This window comes from Miniopterus natalensis, chromosome 13, assembly GCF_054644295.1.
Source record: "Miniopterus natalensis isolate mMinNat1 chromosome 13, mMinNat1.hap1, whole genome shotgun sequence".
In the NCBI taxonomy this organism is placed as follows: domain Eukaryota; kingdom Metazoa; phylum Chordata; class Mammalia; order Chiroptera; family Miniopteridae; genus Miniopterus; species Miniopterus natalensis.
This window is the reverse complement of record NC_142093.1, coordinates 12,350,732-12,377,360: the sequence shown is the minus strand read 5'-3', so window position 1 is coordinate 12,377,360 and position 26,629 is coordinate 12,350,732. Positions and strand designations below refer to the sequence as shown.

At 47.4% G+C, this 26,629-nt stretch overlaps 1 protein-coding gene across 1 annotated transcript in view; it reads right to left on the bottom strand.

Annotated features, from left to right (window-relative positions):
• PLB1 (phospholipase B1) overlaps positions 1–26,629 on the bottom strand; it is a 108,306-nt gene that overhangs the window by 56,821 nt on the left and 24,856 nt on the right. The window contains exons 15-24 of the mRNA XM_087823909.1: positions 25,869–25,925; positions 21,563–21,634; positions 20,760–20,834; positions 18,207–18,270; positions 11,102–11,160; positions 9,250–9,323; positions 7,750–7,793; positions 4,733–4,841; positions 2,119–2,170; positions 1,688–1,768 (exon numbers count right to left, since the gene is read on the bottom strand). Of these exons, the coding sequence (XP_087680035.1) occupies positions 1,688–1,768; positions 2,119–2,170; positions 4,733–4,841; positions 7,750–7,793; positions 9,250–9,323; positions 11,102–11,160; positions 18,207–18,270; positions 20,760–20,834; positions 21,563–21,634; positions 25,869–25,925 (687 nt within the window). The remainder of the gene's footprint in view (positions 1–1,687; positions 1,769–2,118; positions 2,171–4,732; positions 4,842–7,749; positions 7,794–9,249; positions 9,324–11,101; positions 11,161–18,206; positions 18,271–20,759; positions 20,835–21,562; positions 21,635–25,868; positions 25,926–26,629) is intronic.

The window sequence follows — 26,629 nt, the reverse complement described above, 5'->3', positions numbered from 1 at the left end:
CCCGGCTGGGGTTTGTATGGGAGGCAACCGATCCATGTTTCTCTCTCACATCAATGTTTCTCTCTCCTTCCCTCTCCCTTCCTCTCTCTCTAAAATCAATAAAAACATATTTAAAAATAAATAAATAAAATGTGCAGAGTCACCAAAAAATAAGATAGATGGGTAGATATGTGTTAATACAGCACAATATTAACAACTGTAAAATCTAGGTAGTGGGTATATGGGCACTTACTACACAAGTCTTTCAGTTTCTCAGTATGTTTGGAAATTTTCATAATAAAACAATGGGGATGTATACACACTGTTTTGCTTATAAAGCTTACTGCTTAGAATATAAGGTGCCCCCCAAAATGTATACACACTTTTATAGCTGATAACTCACTTAATTTTGAAAATGAACTGTATGTTAATAAACACTGAATTTGTAATCATTCAAAGCATGCATACATTTTTTGAGACACCTTGTATATACCAGGAAACAATTGTGGATGTACATAAAGATGTTTGTTTATCCTGGTGTTATTTATAATTGGGTCTTTAGCTTATGTTGTGTATAGTAGTAATGTAAGCTAAAGACCCAATAATTGGGAACAGTTAAGTAGATTATAGCCAATCTGTATCATAGGCTACTATATAGCCATTAAGGATTATTTCATAGAAAAATAAACATTGATATAGGAATAGCTTCCCAATGTGTTGCTATCAAAAAAAAAAAAAAAAGAAAAAAAAAGCAAAAAAAAAAAGCAGGTTACCAAATAATATTTTCAGGATGATGCCATTTTTAGAAAATAATAAAGCATTTTCTCCACTTTCACAGGTAACGCTAGACATTTATCTAAGTGTTATAACAGTGGCATTTCTGGATGTTGTAATTAGGTTACAGAGAATATTTCTCTCTCTGTACTTTGATGTGTTTCCTGTGTGTATTACTTGCACAATTTAAAAAAACAGTATTTTTTTTTTTTTTTTTAAGTAAGCTGAATTGAATGTAGAAGAGACATGCCCAGCATAGGCAGGACTCAGGAAGGAGATTTGGGCTTAACACAAAGAAACACCATAAAATAATTTACACCTATTCAGGACACTAATCAGGGCTATCTTACAAATTAAAGAGCAACTGGAAATGTTCAACAACTAGATTCTACGCAAGGATTTTTGTTGTGGGTGGAGGCTGGTCAGGATGGCTTGTGGGTTTTTTTCCAACTTAGAGAATCTGGAATCCGGGAAGAAGCACCGAACCTACAGGGCAGTTGCCTGGCTCTTGGTTTCCCATCAGCCCAGAATGACTGGGCTCTGAACTTTGCCCAAGTGCCTGTGTTAGGAAATCAACTTTCCCATACAAGTGACAGCAGAAAACTAGAGATGATGAGGCAGTTGAACATTGGAGAAAGGAGCTGACTTATAATGATCTATGAAGATGTTGAGATCATTGGAATGCCATCTTGGTTTCTAGAAGGATATCAGGCTCCCTTGATAGAAAACCTAATCAGGGTTAATCTCATCGTCACTTCTGCTTGTCTGTTGAATCTCCTCCTGGAGGTGAATGCCGCCTTGGTCTTGGCATTATTCCGAGGCTGGATCCATGCCGGACCACAAGCCTCAAGTCCCAACCCAGCTGCACTGCTCCAGGAACCTAGCATGGAAATCCTTTCCTGGGGGGAGACTTGAGTTAAGGCCTGGGACCTACCATATTTTTGCAGAAATCACAGAGGTCGTTGCCTCCTATAAACACGGTTATTATCTTCCAATCTTCCTTAAAATTTATACCCTGAGATGGATAGAAAACAAACAAGTAAATGCCTTACCTCAGAGTCAAGTCAAGAAAAATACAAAGTACTGAACACTCGCAGGGATGGGTCCTCACACACCACAAGGCTTAGAGGACATTGACATTTTCTGTTCTTTTGGTTTTGGGGTCCTGAGGTCATAGATCACAGGTCATAGGTGCTAAATCACTGGAGGTTGTATTTTTTTTTAAAGGTGGACTCTATGGGCTTCCATGTGGCCCTGTCCTCCACCAAAGCTGACTGACTATGTCTCCATGGATTTCTCCTGCCCAACCCTGATCTGGGAAGTCCTACCTCAAGTGGTCCCAGGTGGCTCCTCCCCAAGACTTACCGTGTGATTCTTCATCAGGTTCACCAGCATCATGGCCTCACCAGGTAAATCCCTGCAGCAGACACAGGAAGAAGTCATTTGAGGAGCAGGTATGAAGCTGGGGCTGGTAGGGGACTTAGCAGAGAGAACAGGAATAAAATACGTAGCAGGAAAGTTGTACCTAAGGCCATGCTCCTGTCACAGAGCTGGGGGTGGGGGTGGGAGTCATGCCTACGCCTTGGGAAGAGCAGAACACTCCACATATGAGGAGGTAACTGCTAGTGGAACTGTTTCCCGACTGGTGTATTTGATGACATCCTTTCTTTCTCTCCCAAGCCAAGCTCGTTCAGGGCAAACAGGCTGCATGTGAGTGTTTCATGTCATGCATGGCTCATGCCATGACCTCAGCCTCAAGGGGCCCTCACTGACATCATTGAGTCAGACATGGAGATAAACCCCCCATCTTAGAGGGCCATTGGGAGCAGTAAGTGAGATGGGCAAAGCAGCCCATGGAGTGAGAGCCCTTACTAGTGCCAGACAGCATAGGCTTGAATCCTGGTCCCACCATGACAAGCTCTGAGACCTTGGCAAAGTTCTTGACCTTGCCCACTCTCAGCTGTTTCCTTTGTAAGACAGGGGTGGTAAGCATACCTTCTTCACAGAGTTGTTGGGCAGATTAAGTAAGGCGCCCACAAAGACACATGGTAACAGCACAGGGTAGCACCCATATTATAAAGAATCCATTGAACTACTTGTGCCATCTTTACACCATTGTCATCAGTAAAGTCCCTGGCACAGTGCCCAGCAGGAAGCGTTAGCTGCCACCCTCTTCCTCTCTTAATGATTAGCCCAGCTGGTCTGGTCGTAGTCACCATAGACTAGGTATCAGTTAGCCTGGGTGGGAACTCTGGGTAAGCCACGTAACCTCTTTGAGCCTCATCTGTACTTTTGAAGTTATCAGAGCAGTTGCTCTTTCTATGGGCCAGAGTTTTGGGATGATTCATCGACCTCTCTGAGCCTCAGGATCATCATTAAGAAAACATGAGCCCAGCCAGTGTGGCTCAGTGGTTGAGCATCAACCTAGGATCCAGGAGGTCATGGTTCGATTCCTGGTCAGGGCACACGCCTGGGTTTTAGGCTCGATCCCCAGTAGGGGGCGTGCAGGAGGCAGCCGATCAATGACTCTCATCATTGATGTTTCTCTCTCCCTCTCCCTGCCTTTCTCTGAAATCAATAGGAAGGAAGGAAAGGAGGGAAGGAGGGAGGGAGGGAGGGGGGGAGAGAGAGAGAGGGAGGGGGAGAGAGAGAGAGAGAGAGAGAGAGAGAGAGAGAAAGAGAGAGAGAGAGAGAGAGAGAGAGAGAGAAAGAAAGAGAGAGAGAAAGAAAGAAAGAAAGAAAGAAAGAAAGAAAGAAAGAAAGAAAGAAAGAAAGAAGGAAAGAAGGAAAGAAGGAAAGAAGGAAAGAAGGAAAGAAGGAAAGAAAGAAAGAAAGAAAGAAAGAAAGAAAGAAAGAAAGAAAGAAAGAAAGAAAGAAAGAAAGAAAGAAAGAAAGAAAGAAAGAAAGAGAGAAGGAAAACAGAAAACATGGGTATCTGACCGTCTGCTTTGCCCATCTCGCAGTTACTGTAAGGAACACAAGGAATTAATAGAAACAAAGGTACATGTATGAGGGGTTATTATGGAACTTGGGAGAAAGCCTGCAGGGCACAAAGCCAACAGACACGTGGTTGAGCTGACACATCTGTTCAGGCCACTTTGCCTCTCTGTGCTACAGTTCCTGTGATATGGGAATAATAATCTTTAACCCTTCCCTACAACTCAGGATGTGCTTGGACAAATGAATTACTTTCACGAAAGAGCCCTGAGGCCTCAGGGAAATCAAGGAAGAAATCCAGGACCATATGAATCATACTCCTTTTTGGTTACTTTTATGACTAAGGTTTCATTCCAGGATGCCTTCCTGACCTAGTCATGCTTAGAACTGCCTCTCCTCTTACACCACCGGCTGACATGTGCTTGGAAAAAAGCAAAATTATGTAATATTACAGTAAACCAAACATTGAAAGCAGGAAATTGGTAGTAGCCTTTCACCCCTGGGAAGGTTCACAGCCAGCCCATCTCTCAGAGGCTAAGGCTTAGAGAGGCCAGGGAGCGGGGGAGTCAGGACTCAGACTCAGGGACTACTGCTCTTCCCATGATCCAGGAAGGATGCAAAGTCTAGAGCCTGAAAAAGCTGCCTGTAAAGCATGTCTGAGGAAGGGACAGAGAAGAGGACACGAAAGATAGAGATTAGCAAGACAATAAAAACCGAGTCTCAGAGTGAGCCCTCTTCTGGCAACTGTCTTATGTGGACATGACATTCACAGACAAAAAAAGGTAATTTGCTCAAAGCATATACCTGGCACCAGAGTCAACTGTGACTAGTTCCTGGGGTGGAGTTGGGGGTGGGCTAGCAGCTTTCTGTGTCCCACAGCAAGGGAAACCCCCAAGAGAGCCCATCTAGTCCAGTCTTTGACCCTTAGACCCTCCCCTTGGACCAAACCCCCCAGCCCTCAGCCATACGTCCCAGTCTAGGCCAAGCCCCCAACCAGGTCCCCAGAGGACCTGTGCCGTTCCCCTGGGGCTCCCCTGCTCACCTAGATTGGGCTCCGGAGACAGCCTGGTTGAAGAAGGCACCAGCACTGTTTTGTTTCCCGGTGCCAACAGAGAAGCCCTTCAGGGAAGGGTTGAATTCCCGGAGGATGTCTGGAAATACAGGAAGAGACATGCTTACTATACCCCAAAGCAATGTTCAAATTCCTTTAATAAGCACCAGAGGGTCTTCAGGACCAAGCAGAGCCCCCACCCACAGCCCTTCCCCTAACTCTCCCCCCAGCATAGAAAGACTGTCCAGCAGGCTGATGCGTAACAGCCTGGACAGCATACCAGGTACTTAATGAATTATTGTTGAATAAATGTGAGTCTGAGTAGTGCTCCTCTCATGCATTTTCCTTTCCCCTCCTAAATATAGAATAATTTCATTGAGAAAATTCATGTACCATAAAATTCACCATTTTAAAGTATACCGTTCAATAGCTTTAGTATAGTCACAGAGTTGTGCATCCATCACCATAATTAACTTTAGAACATTTTCATTACCCCAAAGTGAGACCCTGTTCTAGCCACTCTCTCCATTCCCTCCAACCCATGGCAACCCTTAATTTATTTTCTCTAAATATACTTATTTTGGGCATTTCATATCAAAGGAATCATACAATACAGTATGTCTTTTGTGGCTGTCTTCTTTCAGTTAGCATAATGTTTTCAATGTCCACCCATGTTCTAGCATGTGCCAGGACTTCACACTTTTTTATGGCCAAATAATACTCATGGTACAGAGAGACCACATTTTATTTATCTATTCATCAGTTGAAGGACATCTGGATTCTTCCCATTTTTTTGGCTATTATAACTAATGTAGGTATAAACATTTATGTACAAGTTTTGCATGGATTTTTCTTGGGTGTACACCTAGGAGTAGAATTGCTGGATCATCTGTTTAACCTTTTGAGGAACTTATAGAGCTTTTTCCAATGCAGCTGTACCATTTTATGTTCCCAACAGCAGCATATGAGGGTTTCAATTTCTGCATATCCTAATACTTATTATTTGTTGTCTTTTCATTATAACCATTCTAGAGGACGTGAAATGGTATCTCATGTGGTTTGATTTGCATTAACAGTCGCTGATATTGAGTATTTTTTCAGGTGCTTATTGGCCACTTGTATACCTTTTTTTGAGAAATGTTGATTAAAATACTTTGCCCATTTAAAAAAATTGTAGCTGGCTCAGAGGTTGAGCATCAATGTATGATCCAGGAGATCTCTGTTCGATTCCCAGTCAGGGCATCGAGTTGTGGGCTCCGGGTTGTGGGTTCAATCCCCAGTTGGGGGGGTGGCGTGCAGGAGGCAGCCAATCAATGACTCTCTCATCACTGATGTTTCTATCTCTCTCTCCCCCTCTCCCTTCCTCTCTCTGAAATCAATAAAAACATATTTTTTAAAAATTGTAGTAAAATACACTTAATAAAATTTACCATCTTAACCATTTAAAAGTGTACAGTTCAGTGGTATTAAATACATTCATAGTGTCGCCTTTGCTCATTTTTAATTGGATCATCTTTTTGTTGCTGAGTTATGAGAGTTCTCTATATTTTCTAGATACAAGTTTCTTATCAAATATATAACTTGCAAATATTTCCTCCCAGTCTTTGGGTTGTCTTTTTTCTCTGAAACACAAAAGTATTTAATTTTGTCCAATATATCTATTTTTTAATTTTGTCACTTGCACTTTTGGTGTCATATCTAAGAAGGCTTTGTTTAACCTAGGATCATGAAGATTTGCTCCTTTATTTTATCCTAAGAGTTAGTTTTATCTCTTACATTTAGGTCTATGTTTCATTTTGAGTTAATTCTTGTGTATGGTGTGAGGTAGGGGTCCAACTTCATCTTTTGCATGCAGTTATCCAGTTGTCCCAGTACCATTTATTGAAAAGACTAAGTGTGTCAGGAGGGTCCACCTGAGGGGTGACACTGTCTCAGTCCTTTGCAAGTCACTTTGGTGAAAGCTCTTGAGCCTGTTGATTTTCATTTGTTACTCATGATAATAGTGTGGGAATCAGAGAGCTCAGCAAGCTATTGTATAGGCCAGGCCAGCTCACAGCCAATCAATCACACTTATAAAAGCAACCCAAACTATCTCCTAGCAAGAGGGGAGCGTATTAATAGCTCTTGTGTGTAGACCTAGAATAAAGAAGACAGGGACTACTTGTGCCACAGAACTGTACCTACTTAAATTCAACAGGATTTGCAAATAGCAAAAACAGGTAACAAATACGAAATCCAATCAGCTCTGCCTGTGCGGAGATTAAGCAATCCCTATCACCAAATTCTTAGTGAGAGCTCAAATAACTTCCTAGCTTCTAAAGATATGTTACAAAGGGGTATATTACAAGAAGAGTACGTGAGAATGGGATCAATGAAATTCCTTTCAGGTATAATTATTAGCTGTAATATTTTAAGGGGAAAGAATTCCATTTTAAGACAAGATTTTCAGAGAATCTAGTCAGGCTTTAAAAATCCTTGTCAGTGAAATAATTTAAAGAAAACTTCAAGCTCCAAATACGACTGTGTTTGCACAGCCTGAACAAAGATAACTTCTTTACTGTTGCAATGACACGTTTCCTAAAGCGACACCCAGGAAGTCAATGTCTTTGTACGCAGTGGTGCTTAATGCTGCCCAAGCCTAGATCAATGCCTCTCAGTAAGGTGCTGCTCAGAATGACAGGCATCACAGAGACGGTTTCCTTTCCTTTTTTCTTGAATCATTTCTTAATAATGACTTGCACTAAGATTTGGCTTGAGACCTCTTTTTCTCTCTTACTCTCTTTCTTGGACAAATACAATTTCTCAAAAAAGAAAAAATATCTCCCAGGCTTTTATCACTCTCAAGAAGCAAAGCAGGGCGACCACATCTGGGAAGCAGCGCCCCCTGCCGAATGCGGCTGCCTCCTGCCGCGAGGTTCCCTGACAAGCCCTCGGCCGCCGCCAGGGGGTGCTGCAGAAACGCGCGGGGTGACTGCGAGCCGGCCCAGCCCCAGGGAGTGTGTACTCACTGGGCAGGGTGATGACAGAGCTGAGATCCTCATCGCCGCCAATGCTGTGTTGTGGAAACAAAACAAACACAAACAAACAAACAAAATGAAGGTTGAAAATGCCTGCGACACCAAAACACCTCAGACACTACCAAGACTGACCTTTCTCCCTTCGAGAAACATCCTGGGGGCTTGACCCTGCCTTTTATTTATTATTTCAGTAAAAAACAAAATGAAAAAACCTTGAAAAACAAACCGGAATACAGCAACTCCTCTCCCCTCTCCCCACAAGCCTGAACATCCAAACAAGAAATGGTCATGGCTGACTTGGTTGATTTGGGGCAGGGATCCAAGTGGGCCCCCTTCCCCCCAACTTCCAAAGGAAAGTGACCTTCCTTCATGCAGGGTGCAGCCCTGCCCCAGCTGTGCGCTGCTATTATTAATACGCTGAAGACACAGTGAAAACGGTTGCCCTTGCTGTTCCTCTTGGGCCTGGACAAACCTATTCCCCAGGGGTGCCCTCTAGAGCAGCCCATCTTCCAAGCCACTTCTAAAATTCCAAGGAACTCAAAGCTGGATGGGTTTCTAGGCTGGAAACATGCACCATTCCAGAGCTCACTGGATTCCCTGCTTATCCGTGTTCCTTCTTTCTCTGCCAAGTACATCTGGGAACATTTAAAAGGCTCTCAAAGGGTCCGGGGTTTATCCCGTACAGCAGCATCACGAGGGAAAAGGCCAGGGATTCAACAGTGAGATGGTGCCAGAGCGGCCAGATCCCAGGCCGAGGAGCCACCAAACCTGCCCTCTCCACATTCAAAGCACAGAGGTCAGGTCCTGCTCGTGGGATTTGATAACAGCCAGAGCAGGAACAAGCCTGCAGGAAGCAACACGCAATGGGGGAAGCCACCAGGTTAGGTGTCAACAAGCACCTACTCTACGACTTGCTTTTCTAGCATCTTGGACAGGTTACTTGCCTTCTCTGAGCTTTGCTTTCTCAACCAAAGGCCCTTTAATAATGATGCCAGCTGCCATTGATACCTACTTTGTGTCAGGCACTGTGCTGGGGTGCTTAAACTCTCCCTAGTCCTCACGACACTGCTTACGCAGTATTATTATCCCCACTTCAGATATAAGGAGACGAGCTCAGAGAGGTTAAGAAACTTGCCCAAAGTTGCACAGAACTGGGCAGCCAGGGTTCAGACACAACTCTGGCTCCAAAGGACACCGGCTCCTTCCAAGATTACTTCCGACGGGGAGAAATGGAAGCTAGACAAGCTTTTCCAGTCCAAAGTTTTATGTAGTTTCTCCCCCAAACTCCTCCTGGTCCCAGCTCCTGTTTTGGGAAATACAGTGGTCTGGGGAAGCTGATGAATACCTTCCTTGAAGTAAACCCAGAAGTTTCTCATGAAAGGTACTAGGTGGCTCATCCCTCTGCTAGAGGAATGGTTTTCTATGATGTCCAGGGGTCCTCCCAGCCCTGCCATGAAGGGGTCTTCAGGACCTTACCACACCCTCACTCACCTCCAGGACAGGCCTCGATACTCAGTTAGGACGTCGAGGATATCCCCAGTCTTGGCCCCAGCCCCGTTACCTGCCTGAGAGGGAGAAACAAGGTGGTGAGTTTCCCTGCCTGCTGGTCAGAAGGCCCACACCTTGCTCTTGCCGGGATCGCTGGGTCACTCTCTAGAATCCGGAGTCCAGGCAGCACCCTTTTCAGAGCCCAGCGAGAGCCCCTGCTGGGAATCCTGGCCTGCCCATAGCTTGGCTCACCCTAACAAACCCTGCCGGAACCAAGATCAAGTGCCATTAGTCTAGCAAAAGTGCTTTGAAAATGAGACTGCAGTGTCCATTTTCCTAAGAACACATTTCAGACCCTGGTTCCTTCATTTTTAAAAAGGTGTAAAATCTGTCATAAAAGGAAGCACATCACGATTCTTTTATATCACTGTATCTCACACCTGGACAATTTAAAAGGTAGTCATCGCGTGGAATGCCAAGTACCTCCCTCTCAGCTGATGGAAGAGCAGGGTCTTTAAAACCACCATCTGGACCCTCTCTGCAGGTGCACATCCCTTGCCTAAAGCATGTTATTTCTGAGCTGGGCAGTGCCAAAGGGCACACTGAAGGCTGGCCTCCCAGGCAGCCTGGGGAGGAGGGTGGGCCTCCCCAAGAGCCCCCCTCAGGGTGTGATGCCTGCTCTGGTGCCCAGTTCCTCTGCCACCCGCCAGGTATGTCACACTCGAAGTGCTGCCCTTTAGGAAATCCTGAACAGCTCTGCTGATTCTCCAAGACTCCTTATGCCCAGAGGGTCTTCAAGGACCAGGCAGCGGGGGCAGGTGATACCGGCCACACCTGCAGGCAGTGGTCGGAGTAAGCGGTGCTAAGCACCAGCCTGCCCGACCTTCCCGGAGGGTTACGAGCAGGAGGGCCACAGGGGTGAAGAGTCACTGAGGGGTCAGGGAGGAGACAGCTACAGGACAGGGGTCAGTACAGGACAGAGTCAGGACCCATGGGTTCCAGTCCTGGTCCAGCAATTACAAGCTGTGTGGCTGTGGACACTGACTTTGTTTCACCCAGTTTCCCCTTTATTGGTTAAGTTTAAGGAGAGTCGGACTTCACGGGATTTTGGTGAGAATATTGAGTGAGTTAATACCCATGTGACCAGGCCACAGACACGAAAGGTGCCAGCTGCTCTTTGGGGAACATTCAGCTGGAGGCCCTGGATGCTGCTGACCAGCTGGACTCTCTGTAATGAGCCGCTATTGAATGGAAGATTCTGTCTGGGAACCTCCGGGACACCCCACCCAGGCTCTCGAAGGGCTGAGTGAGCTTTTCATGGGTCCCTCTTTGTAGGGCCTGGGTTGTCATCAGGGAGAGGCTGCAGAGAAGGGCTGGGATCATTTTTAGGAGCTCTGACTCTTCCATTGACCTGGTTTCTTCCCTGTCCCCCCATCAACACTTGCTCCAGTCTCATCACCTCTTTGCCCCTCCCTTAACTTTCCTCCATGGACAAAGCAGCACGTCCTTGAAGGAGTGCTGCTCCATGGGTGGGAGACCTAGTCCAATTCTGCTGTGTGATTGGGTGGGTCCCTTCTGTCATAGCTGCTTCCTCTGGGATCCCCCCGCTTCCTGCTCTCTCCCTTGTCCCAGTGCTGGGAGAGGAATGGTGAGCTTAGGGTGAAGGTGGGTAACGGAGAGGCCAGGGTGGGTGGGTTCCAGGGTGGGTGGGAGGGAGGCTGTGGAGGGACTGGTGATTGGGACCGGAGATGGCAGCACTGAAGAGCTAGGAGTGAGGCCTTCTCCCCCCAGGCTTGCTCATGAACCCAGATCAGCCCCCCTCCTGCCTCCTCCCTCCACAATCAGGGTAACTCACCGTGATGGAGTCGCCCAGGGCTGCGACCACTTTGATGTCTGCCACCCTCAGCCTGTGAACTGAGAACCAAGCGGGAGTGAATAGAAGATCCGGTTCCTATCTCCTCTGAACACAAATGAAGATCTCCCAGGAAAACGGATGGAAAGTCCATTTGTAACAGCAATTCAGCTTGGACAGAGATACTAAGAGCCTGTCCTCGTCATAAGATTCAGCGACAGCAGCCGTGAGCCTGACCGCCGGTCTCCTCCCTGGGGCACCTGGCCCAGGGCTTGGAGCTGGAAGGTGGGCCAGCTTTCAGAGGGGAGGCTGCTGGCCTTGAGGGAACCTGAGGCCACAGGTGAGCAGTCATCCTCAGGGCATTTAATAACCCCGGATAACGTATGCGGGGCTAGGGAAGGAATTGTGGCCGACTCACAAGCAATACTTAATCTAGTCTCGGATCTGGTCATATTTGGGATAAAGTATTGTATCATCTTGCTAAAAAGTTAGCTCAGTTTCTCTACAGTGAAAAGGGAAATGCTTTCATACCACTATTTTTAAAAATCAAGGTGAAGTTCATATAGCATAAACTTAACCATTTTAAAGTCAACAATTCAGTGGCATTTAGTGCTGTTTTCACAGTGTTGCACAACCACCACCTCTATCTAGTTCCCAAACATTTTCATTACTCTCAAAGCAGACCTGTACCCATTAAGCAGTCTCTCCCCATTTCTCCCTCCACCGCAGCTCCTGGCGACCAGTAGCCTGCTTTGTCTACAGACTTGCCTGTTCTGACACCTCACACACATGGTATCACACAACATGTAGCTTTTTGTGTCGGCTTCTTCCACTTTGCATAATGTTTTCAAGGTTTGCCCATATTACAGCACGTGTCAGTACTTCACTCTTTTTTTATGGCTGAATAATATTCTATTGTATGGGCATACCACATTTTGTTTACCCATCCGTTCATTACTTGAAGGACGTTTGGGTTGTTTCCACCTTTTGGTGATTGTGAGTAGTGCTGCTATGAACATTCATGTACAAGTATGTATCTGAATGCCTGTTTGCCATTATTTTGAGTATATACCTAGGAGTAGAATTGCTGGGTAATCATAATACTATGTTTAGCTTTTCGAAGAACCACCAAACTGTTTCCTACAGCCTGACTCTATTTTTTATCTCTCGAGTTTAAGCACATGATGTGGCTAAACAGCTGTCTACTCGTATGACAAACATATTCAAACATATTCAACACCAAGCAGTGGCTGGGTGCCCTGGGGACTACACAGTGATCAGAAATGCCCAATGCTCTCAAGAACCTCTCAGGCTAGGGAGGAACGGGAAGCACCCTTACTCATAATAACTGATAGGCTGGTAAACACCCTGAGAGGTACGCAGTGATATGAAGTTCTGGAGCCGGGGGATGATCTCCCCTGGCTGTGCGGTGGGGGTGGTTCAGAGAAGGCTTCAGGGAGAACTAAGCCCCCAGGCATGAGATGAGGTAGAGGGAGAGCCAGGGCGGTGAGGGAAGCAGAAAGGACCGATGTGGAACCGCAAAGCATGTGATGTCTCTGAAGCATAAGCAGTTGTAGAGTTTGGCTTACGTGGTGGACACAGAAGGAGACTAACAAAAATAAGGTTGAAAAGTGGCTTAGGGCCAAAGGTCTTTTATGCCTGGTGAACATGAATATTGCTTTACAGGGTGGGGCAAAAATAGGTTTACAGTTGTTCATATAGAAAATACAATAATAAATAAATAATAATACAAGAATAAACTCTCTGTTTCGCATACTAGCAACTGCAAACCTACGCTTGCCCCTCCCTGTCTATATAACTTGCATGCGTACACCTGGACTGTATTTATCTGCCCCTTCACCTTAGTCACAGGAACGTGAGTCCAGGTGCATTTTAGGGACCACACCTAAGATTCTTTATGCCATATGTAGCTCTGTCCTCTCAAATCACAAGCTCTCCTCCCACTCCCCCCAATATCTCCCACTCCCCTAGTCCCACAATCACCCTGACATTGCCATAGCTCCTCTTTCCTTAGATGTGCCTCCCCTCGTCTCTAGTGGTGTCATGTTGAACTAAATTGTCAAATCGCTCTCAGGCCGTGGGAGAAGGCCAATATAACATTTGTATCAGGGAGTGGCCACTCCCAGAGAAGCCCTTCATTCAGTGGGCCATTGCTTAAGCTGGATAAACTGAAGCTGTGTGCAAGGAAGCCTTCTCGACAACTCTTCTTTGCCAAGTCACTCCACAAACATGCAGTGACACACAGAGAACAAGATGCTTTTGGCACAACTGGACTACTATAGCCCGCTTCACTCACCAGCATCCAAATCATGATTGTATACGCGTGGAGGAAGCAGTGTTAACACCCAGTGGAAACAATGTCCTGTTCCTTCCATGGAGACACCTTGTCTACCTGATTCCCATGCTCTCTGCAGACAGGGAAGTCCCGCTTCCACTGAGGAACTGCTACATTGGAAAAGAGAAGTCCCTGACTCTTCCTATGACAGCATGCAAACTAACACACACATAGTTGTGAACGTGCATATGCGAAATATATAGGTTCGTGGTCCTCAAATTTGAGCACGCAGAGAATCATCTGGAGAGCTTGTTAAAGCACAGATGGCTGGGCCCCACCCTCAGAGTCTCTGATTTAGTAGGTCTGTGAGGGGCCCAAGGATATGTGGTTAGAAAACCAATATCAAATCACAAAGCCAGCTGCATGCATTAGCACACATCAATGGGGCTGAATCTAAGAACTCTAAAATGACCTCTTCTCAAAGAAATCAGGCTGTGGGTAAAAAAAAAAAAAAAAAGGCAACAAAGACCCCTTCCCCTCAACTTTAGAGGGTTCATTTTAGCTCCTGGTGATGACAGTCAGTCACCATATTCTTCTTGCCATAATGTGTAATACAGTGAATTCTGTGAACACTCTGGGGTGTAAAGGTTAGGGGAAATCTTTGGGGCTGATACATGTAGAAGAAATGGATATCTTTGCATAAAAAGCACATTATAATTTGATAAAGAGGCAGCTGACACTGGCCATTCCTGTCTCCAAAATTTGTAGCAGACAGAAAATACACCCATACACATGCATATGTGTGTGTATATATGTGTAGAGAGATTGATTTATGTGTGGTGGGGGAGGCGGTTTCTCCTGTTGGTGGTTCTAAAGGATTTCCTGCAAGAGATAATAAAGCCAAATGAGCTGAGCCTAGATGGGAGGAGTTTAAATATCTGTAGGCCTTGATTTGAGCTTTGTTAATAACATCATGTATGACAAAGACACAGCCTGGAAACACAGCAAAGCACTTTAGCAATTGCTCTCCTTGGGGAAAGAACTATTTAGAGATAAGATTAAATGTGTGGGAGCTGATTAGCTAAACATTATCTGGTACAAACTGTGCACCACCTTGAAAGAAATTGATAAACACATCATTAACTGATCAAGATTTCTTCAGAGGGGCCCTCTTATCAGAAGGCCATCCACACGATGATGAAATATGATGAGTAGTGAGGAAAAGGGTAGGCAAGAGTAGAGAATTGGGGAAGCCACCCTCTATACATGAAGAGTTACACCCAGGAGAAAGACTTGGCACTTTGGAGTTTTGTCTTGTGTAACCCAACAACTTAACCAAGTGGGGACATTCTGAAACACAAACGTTCTCTTCATTGTCAGCTAGGGCAGCCTAACCCATAAGCCGTCTGATTTTAGGAACATATGTAAAGACGTCTTCAGTGGTGGTACACTGCTAGAACAAGAAGGGAGCCTTGATTCTGCATTTGAAGTGCTTCAGTGTGAGTTTATACAAAAGATATGTGCCTGGCACAAAGTAGGAACTCAAGAAATGTGTTAAGGTAAATGACAGCTAAGTAAGGAGCTCTGTGTCAGGGACTTGACAGCTTTCCAAGCTTAAAATTATAGAAACTACAGGGAAGGGAAACACTTACTCATCCAGACGTCTTGGGGTGAGTTTGAACTTGCTTAGCACACTGGTCCCACCTAGGAACAAGCAGGCTGGTACTCCCCGTGGGGCATCATGACTTCCTAGTCACAGGCTAGGTTAAGTTGCAAGACCCCTGAGCATGGGGTGACTGCAGAATCAGCTTCAGGGTCTACAGTGGACATTAAACTGCTGGTTCACAATGAAGTGATACCCGTAGTGATCACTCAGTGCTGTAACTTGGGGCATTTTTCATATCAGCTTTTGAGTAGCTCGTCTTAGTCAAATGGGTAAAAGAAATAATATCAGGAACTTAGAAAGAAATCAATGGCTTAAATGAATGAACTGTTCTGATTCATACTGTTGGTGACAGTGGCATATAATTAGCTTTGTAGATCCCTATTTTCAAATAGTATAAATTTTCCCATCTGCATGGAATTAGCAGCTTGACTTTAAGACAACCAGCTTCAATAGATAGCCAATGAGCCATGAGATAGCGCCTAGCAAACTGCACATGTGAACTGGCTGGGAGGAAAAAATTAGAGGCTTGCATTCATTCATTCATTCATTCATTCATTCATTGGCTACCAAATACCAACTAGTTATAAAAACTTACATCAACCCTATGTATCTCATCCAAAGCCCCATAGGTCAGTGGCAGAAGTTTATCACCTGTGGGCTCCGATGGAATGAGACTGAGGCACCCGGGCTGCCAGGGGCCCTGGCCTGCTGATGAAGACAGTATCCTATTTTGAAATGTCACTTTTGGTTAGCTAGGTGTATCTGTGGATTGGTTTGAGAGAAACACTAGAAAAGGGAACTAACAAAGAAGGTTTCTGTAAATAACTCTGAAGATAAACAGTTATTTTACAAGAAAAATGGTTTGAACAGAAGATACTTTGGTCTAAGTTGGTTTTGAAGGTCTTTTTGCACCCTGAGAATTGTTGATTTGCTGAATTAGAAATACTCGTACTTCAGATTAATTCAGCAAACATGTATGGGCTCTTACCAGGTGCTGAGTCATTTGGGAAATAAAGATAAGATAACCTGTTCTTATAAGCATGTATCAGATGCTTCATCTCAATTAGGAATTGCAAACATGATTTCCAGAAGAGGGAATCACCTCGCCAGAAATAGAATTATTGAGGGAAAGCAACAAGGTGGCCCTGTGCTGAGCCCTTTTCCTGTCTACCCCCGCAGTCATAACTATGGTTAAAATGTCCACTCGTAGATCATGCACAGTAACGAAGTGTGTTTCTCATTACTGTCCCGTTAGCGGTGGCCATTGTCTAAATGACACTTCTCTGGCAGGACCCAGATGTGCAGGCCCAGCACTGACCTGTGAGAGGGAGTGTTGGTCCCACGCCCACGTGGTTAGATAGAACAGTCCTCAATCTATCCATCTGCTTACTCAAACAGCCCCTATCACCAGAGTATCTCAGATCTCAAGGTCTTGAGATTTCTGGCACTTACATCTTCAAGTGCAATAAACAACAATCTTCAGGGTCAGGGCATGAAGAAGAGGTTCACATTTTATTTGACTTTTAGATGTTGAGATATGCTCTCCTCGATTGGTTGGTTATCATTGACATGACAGGGACACTATCTAGACAGATTGTGAAATGCTTTATAAATCATTCTTTCAGAATGATAAGATTAAAAATAGGATGGATGTTATTTCACGGTGAAGACTATGGCCATTAAAACCCTGAAATTCTCCCTCTCCTCTTCTCTCTCTATACATAGGCGTGCACACACATATATACACACACACCTTTGAGTTTTTGCTATAGGAGGGCCTACAGATGAAGCTAGTCATTTATTTCTGCTGCTAAATCCTGCTGGTAAACTAACCAATAGGAGTGTGTTGTCACCAGGTGTGTGTGGGGGAAAGTCAAAGACTAATGGTGTGTGTGAGAGTGTGAGTGTGTGTGTGTAAGATCTTGATCACCTATGTTCTGCAATGTAGAGCAAGAGCCACTTCTACACCAAAGGCTGGGGGAGACTTTCAGCTCCCCAGTCGTGTGGCTTCGAGTGTATAGGGCAGAGACGTGTGTGAGAGGCAGGCTAACAGCCAGGGCGTTTATTTATTCTACTAACATGCAGCAAAGGGAGGCAACCTGACTGCAAAGATTTGCGTCCCTGAAAGGTTCCTGCTAGGCACTGTGGCATCTCCAGACTTAGTTTTCTATCCTACGGGGCACAGAGGAGGCACTCGACAAGCATCTGATCAATGAATGAACAAGTGAACCAATCAACAAACGAACGAGTCACCCCGCAGGACCCCATCTCACTGCTGCAGAAATGCTCCCGGACTGATGCTTCGAGTTGTGTGGGTCACCATACAGGCCCCCCCACTCAACCACCCGAGAGTTTCCATGGGCATATGAACACAACCATCACTCCCAGACTGGCTGGCCTGGAGAAGGCTCAACCCTTAGGCAGCCCCTCTTTGGCAAGGTCTCTGCCTAGAACATTCCATGACTCTCATTTTCATGGCCCAACAACAGTCATTTCGGAAACAGCAGCGGTAAAAAGGGCACATTTCTAAGGCAGTGTGCTTTCCTGCTCTGTGTGGGGGTTGAGTGCGTCGCACGGGGCTCTGACCGGGAGTGTGGACTGGTTCCTTCTGCTTCCTGCTCCCAGGCAGTTTTGCTTTTTGGAGGAATGCTAGCCTGGCATAAAGTTCATGCTTCAGAAATGCTTTCTGATCATATCATATCTCATCACATCATAGCACGGCCTATCTTATCACATCATATCGTCGCATAGCTTATTTCAGTTAAAGAGCAATCAAACACAGGCATAAACTTCCAGATAAGCAGGCAGACCTCGGGGATATTGCGGGTTTGGTTCCAAACCACCACAATAAAGTGAGTTCCTTCTGCTTCCTGCTCCCAGGAAAGTGAGAGCAAAGTGAGTCAGCAAAGTGAGTCATCACCTTTTTCGCTGGTGGAGGGTACTGCCTTCAATTTGTAAAACATGCAACATCTGTGAAGCGCATTAAACAAGGCTTGCTGTACTTACAGAGCTGTCTCCACTGCCCTTGGCAAGCCTCTTGGGTGTATCTCAGGCTGTGTGGAAAGCCCTGCCATCCTACGGTTGCTCTTACTTTGATGAGTTCAGGCCTCAAATGAGTTTAAAAATCACTTGATTCGAACATGTACCTGAGGTGGGGATCTTGTCGGAGGGATCCTTGTTAGGGCACTGCAATGGCATGGTCAGTCCCAACTGAAATGAGACACACAGAGAAATAAGGAGAGATGGAACACGTGAAATTGGGTGAGGAACGAGGTCTCTACTTTGGAAAATATCACTGAATATAGCAACCTAACCCTCCTCTAAGATTTCTCCCTCTCATTCGACACTCAGGTGTCCGCAGCAGCCTTTCCAAGTGCTCCCAAACCCATCCCCTCTTCTCTGGTCCCTCTGCCTCAGCCTACGTCCAGGCCACTGTTTCTTCCTGCCTGGAAAATTGCAGTATTCACAGCATTGCCTCCTTCAGTCCCCTGGGCTTCCTTCCCAGCTTCTGAACCATCCAGGGGTCTCTCTCTCAACATAACAGAACTATGTCACTACCTTGCCCAAATTCTCAGGGAAAGCAGGGATTTTTGGTCTGCTTTGGGTACTATTGTATCCCCAGAGGCTAGAATAGTACACAGTAGATGCTCAATAAATATTTGTTGGTTGAATAGTAAATACATTTCTATTCTGTATTAATATCAACATAAAGCCCATCTTTCTTAGCATGGCCTAGGTGGCCCTGCCATTCTAAACCATAAGAATTGACCTGACTCTGTGCTCTCCATGGCCCATGTCTGCGCCCAAGCTCTCCCGCTACTCACCCTTTCCCTTCCCTCCCTTCCATTTTCCCGCACCCTGTACACCTGGCTCGGCCTTAGTCCTCCCTCAAGGCTGAGTCGTGGGCACTCTTTGGCGCATCTTCTTCAACTCTCTCCTGTCTCAGTTAGCTGCCCTGCCTCTGTGCTCCCTGAAAACTCCATGGAAACTTGAATGACAGGAATGAATCCATGGTGCAAGAACCGCTGGTTCACTCCACTAGACTGAGTTCCTCAGGGCAAGAAAGTATTTCATTGATGTTTTTACCTCCTATGCCTGATATCCGCCCTTCCTCCCGCCTGCCCGTTTAGCTCATTCAACAAATAATGATTAGGCGCCTGCTCTGAGTCCCTGCGCTCGCTGCCCGTGAGTCCTAGTGGCGCAGAGCATGTGGGTAATCAATAGCCGTATCCTGCAGGAATGGATCACTCGCTCTATCATGGAATAACAGTGACACTGATACACAACTCGTAGCCTGCCGGATACTATTACACATGCTTTACACCTATTATTTATTATGATTTCATAACAATTCCATGAGGTAGGACTATGACTTTCACCACTTCCCATATGAAAATAAACAAAGCACAGAGAAGCTCAGCACCTTATCTGTCCAGGGACACAGAGCCAGTAAGTGGAAGAGCCTGGATTTGAACCCAGAGCCAGTTCTCTCACCTCACTGTGCCATGCTGCCCCTCAGATGTATCTTCATTGCTTGGTGTTAGTTAGAAAGTGTGCGGGACAACTTGATAAATAAAAGTTTTCACAGTGTGTCCCTCGGGCTTTGGGGTGCAGGCCCAGGTCACCAGCATTGCCCCCACCTCCTGGACTAACTCCCACCCTTTCATATGATAAGGAGACAGAATTTGTTGCAACCCACATGGGTCCCCAGTCCTCTGAAGAGGAGGACATCGACCTGCAAGTGTCACTGGATTCCTCAGAGTAGTGCAGGGTCCCCTATCTAATCTGGACAGAAAGTACCAGGGAGAGTCACCAGATGAGCAGGGCACCAGCGTGCGAGGTGGCCCCTGAGGCGTGGGCCCACTTCTGAGCCTTCTGGTCTCCACACTGTCTGGTTTCAGAGCTCACCATATTTCTCAGCCCTTTCTTGACTTTCTCTTCAGGTTAAGGCCTCAGATGAGTTTAAACTGACAAAGTGGGAACAGAGGCATGGGTACAGGGAACAGACTGGCAGCTGTCAGAGGGGAGGGGGCACTGGATGAAAGAATGTGACAGGATTAAGCAAAAAACTCTCATACGTAACCCAGAGACACAGACCACAGCGTGGGGACAGCCAGATGGAAAGGGGGTGGGGGTCGCCATGTGGTGGGCCGCAAAGGGGGAGGAAATGGGGCTGGAGACTTTTTTGGGGTGATGGGTGCAGGATGCAGTGTGCAGATGATGTTTTATTGAGCTGTGCACTTGAAACCTGAAACTTGTATGGTTTTGTGAGCCAATGTCACGCTAATAAATTCAACTAAAAAAAACAACAACTGCAAAATTGCTATACTCCAGAGTATTTTCTCAATCCTTGGAGACTGGAGTTTTCTATTAAAAAAAAAAAAGGACTTGTCCGAGATTGGGGAAGGGCCCAAAGAACCTTGCCTTAGAGTAGGACAGACAGGGAGCAGGCAGTGCTGACACCCAACACCTCCCATGAAGCTGCAGGATGCTGGTTGCCAGGCTGTTCTCAAGGCAGAGGTGGAGGGCAGGCCTGCTTCCAGCACCACGGAGACAGCCACCACCTACCCAATACTTTGCCCATCCCAGCCTGCCCATAAAGGATGTAAAGAACCCCGTGGAAGCTTCTACAGACTCAGCAAGGTGTACAGCCCCCGGTTCACTTACATATGTGTCAACCACAGAAAACCCCTCCATACCTCAAGCTTCTCAGTAGGTTCTGGCAACCTGGGCAGGTAGTTGCTGTTTCTATAGGTGAACAGATACGGCATTTCCTGCAGAGAAAAGTAATGTGTTGGAACCATGACCCAGAAATCTGTACCCTTTAATCAGGCTTTATCACCCAGCAGTGCCTTTGGCCAGTTTGGAACATTCATGCCATCATTGAAACGAAAACCATTCTCTGGCTTTTCTTCTCTGTACTGCCTGTGAGTTCCCTGCCTAGGAAGGAGTCCGTTAATGCTTTAAAATTTTCCATTTGCAATTGTCAGCATCTCTTGCTCTCTACCTGTGGGCCCATGCTACCAGCAAAGTACATATATTTCCATGAAAAAAGAACATAATCGCAAGCTTCCTGGCAGCCAAAGCAAAGAGGGAAACAGGGTAAATTACATTGTTCTTATAGCCTAGCAACAAAAACTTACCAATTCATCAAGAAAGCCCAAACTTTGACTACCATGAAATAGTAAAAGGAATTCTACTCATTTATGTTATTTTCCCATCCATTTATTCAGCAACATTAATTACATGCCTGTTACATATTTGGCCCATATTTAAGAAACCCATCTTCACATTTGGGACCCTTGGGGCCAGGTGAGATATGGCTTTGCCCCTATGCCCTCCACAGGTGTGGAAGGGGCCATGATTCTACTGAAATGGCTCTAAAGAGGCTAATGTCTCAGCCAGAAGATACCCACTTCACAGCAAAGGCCGCTTGGTGACCCCACCTGTCTCCCAATTCAGCGAGAGATTCCCCTGCCTCCCCTCTCCAGTCCTTGCCTACCTGAGAGGGACATTTTATGAACCTTTTCACATTTGTACTGAATAGCTCGATTTTCTGTCCTGCTGGCTGCATCTAGAAAAGAAGGTGATCTTTAGAATAGGAAAGTCATGCACAGGTGTCAGCATTCCAGGTACCACTGAGAAAGACTCGTTAGTCCAAAGCTTGTCAGAGTTTGACCCTGGACCAGCACCATCAGCATCACCGGGGAACACATTGGAAATGCAAATTTCCAGCCCCCATCCCAGACCGACTGAGTCAGAAACCCTGGGGTGGGGTCCAGCTCTCCGCATTTTAACATGCCCTGCAGGGAACTGTGATGCCCGCTCACGCTGAGGCCCACTGATTCCGGGCCCACCCCTCCTGATATCACAGGAGAAACCGAATGCCAGGGAGGCTGGGCTGGGACTAGGACATCGGGATCCTCGATTCAAACGGGTGTCTCTCAGTGAATCACATTGCTTCCTACGTCTATCGAGTCAGGAACGAGTGCTGGTGGCATCGGCTCTGACACAGGCAGCTCCTCAAATGATAACCCAAAGCCCACCTGACAACCTAGATTAAAGTGCACCGGGTGCCAGCAGGTGTGAGCATTGAGGGAAAAGAGGAAATGAAGGCCGTTGAAGAACTTGATGGGGGAGCAATTTTTAAAGTTCCTTTTGTTTTATGCCCGGCCAGGCGTGGCTCAGCGGTTGAGCGTCGACCTGGGATCCAGGCGATCGGGGTTCAATTCCCGGTCAGGGCACATGCCCGGGTGTGGGCTCAATCAGCGACTCTCTCATCATTGATGTTTCTATCTCTCTCTCTCCCTTTCCTTTCCTCTCTCTGAAATCAATAAAGATATATTTAAAAATAAATAAATAAATAAATAAAGTTCCTTTTGTTATTTTAAAATGTTCATTATATGTATGTAAGCACTTCAAAGAAAAACATAGTGGCCCTGAGAGGTCATGGATGTTCTGCACCATCTTCTACCACGGATACACTGGCGTTTGCTGTCAGCCCCGCTTCCACAGGTGCTAGGCTCCCGTAACACCTTTGTCCCTCGCCTTCCCTCCAAGGACCTTGACAAGGGACACAAGCGACAGGAGGCCGCAGGATGAAGCACCCCGTCTGGCTCAGTCCCATGCTCTGCCAGCCTCCACGAGGCTTTTAGATTCTTAGTGAATATCTTATCCCAGAATCTGTGCTCACTAAGCAACAAGCAGGAAAGAATTTTACCCTTCTCAGGGCTGGCTCTTCCCCCAGATGGACAGGGTCTGATAAGAGGGTATAATTAACCTTTTGGAAAAGGAGTGGCAACCCTTTAGCTCAGGGCTGGAGAAGGAACTGCGGTGCCTTCTTTCCATTTTATTCTGAAAGGGAGGGTGAAGTGGGCCTGGGTGGACGGCCCGGTGCCAATCTGGCCTGCCTACTTCTCTCCAGTCTTTCAAAAATGTAATCAATAATAGAGGCTGGAAGGAGACATCAGAAGAGTCCCATCTTAATGATTCTGGTAGAATGGATATAGCAGAGTCTATTTTTTAAGGGCCTCAAAGAAGGGAAATTCACAAGTTTTTCCAATAAACGCATTTCCATTAAGAACCTTGTCCTAAATGTCTCTCTATCCGTCACCCACATCCTTCCTGCTCCCACCAGCCCCCTTTACACCCACTCTGACCCCCTCTCCTCAGGGGATGGAGAGTGACGTCCTCCATCAAATGGTCGCCTGGGCCCTCCTCCAGCCACCCTGTGCAGCACATCCCAGGAGGACCCAGCGCTGCCCGCGGGGCTCTCATGCCACTGCCCAGCCCTCTAACTGCCCCCATGGCCTCTGCTCAGCTTCCCTGCCACCCTGACGTTGCCTGCAGGGTGGGAGAGTGACCTTGGCCACTCTCTCCAAGGAGAATTCCCGCTCACTGTGAGCAACTCCTGAGTGTTCTTGTCCTGCCCTGTGGCGCTAACACCATGCCCAGGGCTCGGCACAGGGTGGGGGTCAGTGATGGCTGGAAGGACCTGGGAATCGAGTTCCCCAAAGGTGGGTCTCTTTAAAACTACTGTGGTAGCATTAAAATGATCAGAAGTTATTGAGGAGAAGGCGGGAAGAGCCTAGGGAATGACTCACATCCCCAGTACAAGAGGCCAGGAGCTCAGCTTCAGGTCCAGGGGGGGCTCATTCTGTTGGGATGATCCCAGGTGTTTTCAGGAGCAGGTCGCTCGCCACCCCTGAGTACAAGTGTGTGGTGAGGGTCATTACACCCCTTTGTCAAGTAGAGAAAATGGTGACCCAAAAAGGCCATGTGATCCATCTCAATAAAACAACGGAAAGACACACCTGGGGAGACCCCACCCTCTTTGCTGGCCTGGCTGCAGGAGCCCTGAGAACTCTCACCAGGAAACGACTGGTGATTGGTCAGACAGGTCCGGAGAGAATGGGGGAACTGTCCGCCCAGAAAAGCTACCTCTGCCTCCTTGGGGCCCTTGCGACATCTACTGAGCCCCGGTTCTTTGGCCTTGATTGTGGGACCCTCTGTCCTCGATCTCACCCTCCAGTGGGCTAGAGGGCACTGTGCGCCTGCTTGAATGGACAGGACGTCACAGGCTCAAGGAAGGCAGTCACCACTGCTGCTACCACCAGCTGTGACACTCAACAGCGAGTTGGAGGGAGAGGGAGCCCTTTCTCCCTACCTGCTCTCTCCAGAGTCTCTCTGTCTGGCGATCAAAGTGCTTGCTTCATTCTCCGGGCTCCTTATCACGTTTCCTGTCTTATCAGACCAGCTTCTACTGCCTCCTGATGATAATGCATTTGGCTTTTTCTTCCCCATGCCCTTCGCTCACAAAGGTCTCTTGCCTGGAAAGCCCGCCCTGACCTCCTCTGACACCTACAAAGCCAATTCCAGTCCTGCCACTGTGGGGCTCTCCTGCCCTCCTGCCCGTGTCGCCTTGGGATGCACAGTCCAGTGCATCACTGCTGGCTGAGTTCAAGTCCACTCTGTTCCTCCGAGTCTCCTGACCCTTCCAGCTATAACCCGGGCTCAGCGAAGGCCAAGGCCAAGGCCATTTGGTGTGTGTTTTTTAAAACTCTTTGGACCCAGGACAGGTCAGGGCACATGATAGATTCTCTTTCATCACTTGGGAGAGAGGTGACGTAGAGGGGAAGGAGATAGGTTTGGCTGAGCTGGAATAACCAGCCCTTCTCCCCAGAGAGAGGGTGCCCTGCGGGGGACAGCCCTGCAGGAGGGGTCAGGTTAGTGTCCTCAGCCCTTCACAGGAGATCAGCAGCAAATGGTTTCCTGCGGGAAATGTTCCACCCCAGGGTCAGGTCCAATAACAAAGAAATCAGGTGCTTTCTTCAAGGAGAGTGTGATTCTGTTGACAAGGGCTTCTGGGGCCATCCTGTGCCCCCCACCCCTGCTCTGTCTTGTTGGCTAATGCACGCTGAAACATAGCTGCCCATGGCACTCAGCACAGCACTTAGTCGAAAAGATGGAGAAAACATTTTCTAATCCAAGGAAGAGGAAAACCAAGTTTCTGTCACTGGAATTCTAAAAATAGGACCGCTTGCATGGGGAAAATATCAAAGGCTAAATCAGGTGTCTGCCTGGTACCTGGGAAAGGCTCATGTTTTGACATTTCATTCCACCCACTGCCGAATCCCAGGGAGCCCCAGGGGCCTCAGAGGTGCGGGGAAGCCCCGCAGAAAACAGTAAGAAGTGTCCGCATGTGCTGAGTACAGGCTGTGGGCAGAAGTGAACTACACACTTGACATGTCCTGGGTCAGGTGTTAGGATCTGGATTTTGCAGAAAGGGAGTGGAGACCCTCAATTCACACCACTTGTGAGAGATGGCATTAGGATTTGAACCCAGGTCTCCATCACTTGAAAGTCCACATTCATCCCAGGTACCACCCGGGGCCTTGAAGCCACGTGATGGCACTTAAGTGTCATGTGAGGGAAAGCTGGCCTAGAATCGCAGCCTGAGCTGTTCCCTAGGGCCCTGCTCTGAGTGAAGTCTCCCACACAGACTCTGAGGAAACTCTGGGCCTCTGGGAAGAGCGGTACTGAAGGTGTCCAGAGAGCCACGCATGCTGCCAGGGCTGCATCCCAGCTCTGGGGTGAGGCGGTGAAACTGGGGTGGTCAGAGCTAGGCCGTCCCCAGACGTGGGAAGGCTCCCTGGCAGCCAGAATCATTGTCCCGGGGTCCTGCTGGAATCCCGCAGCCCCTCCATCAGAGCAGAAGGCAGAGTGGGTGTGGCAGTGGAGCCCCAGCTCTTTTATAGGCCAAACCCCCAGGCTGGCACCGCAGCCTCCCAGAGCCCCCCGCAACTCACCATGATGTTCCAGAGATTCAAGGAGACCGAGAGTGTGGTGGGATCCTGGTGTAGCAACTCCTTCTGAAAGAGAACCAGGTAAGAACCCCTGTATGTCCCCAAGGATGGGGTGGACCTGCCATGTACTCTGAAGATGACCCTGGCAGAGCTGGGGTGGCCCTGATTTGCCCAGACTCTCAGCCCCTTTCCACATCAGTCATGGCCCCCCTACAGGCCCGCTGTCTGGGGCGAGGCTGGGAGGTGAGGGCCTACAGGAGCAGGTCACACCCCTCGTCAGCGTGAGGTTCCCCACAACTCAACCAAACCGCAGAAGCAGTGGTGACAGGAAGTGATTCATGTGTGGTCTGAGTAGGGGGTGGGATGGGAACGAATCTTCTTCTTCCTCCTTTTAAACCACTATTGAAACATCAGTTAAGTCCTGGAGGGGGCACAGTGGCCCCAGCAGGCAGGAGCCAGGAGCCTGGAGGGAGGGGCTGTCCCAGGCACACAGTGCTGGAGCTCAGTGGTGTCAGAGACACCCTACCAAGCACATGCGGACCCACCACCACGCTCATGGGCTGGGCGCCCCCTGGGGCAAGGGCGTTTGCCCAGTGACCTGGGGAATGAAGGCCACTCACACTCCCCTCCCTCCCAGGGGTGGATGTAGAGAGCCTGCAGAAGGAGGAGGGTGACGCGGTACCCTAAAATTCTGTCCTGAAGAGTCACTGTAGCTGAGAGGTACTGAGGGCTCCCCAAGCTCCTCACATGTGTTTACTCATGAG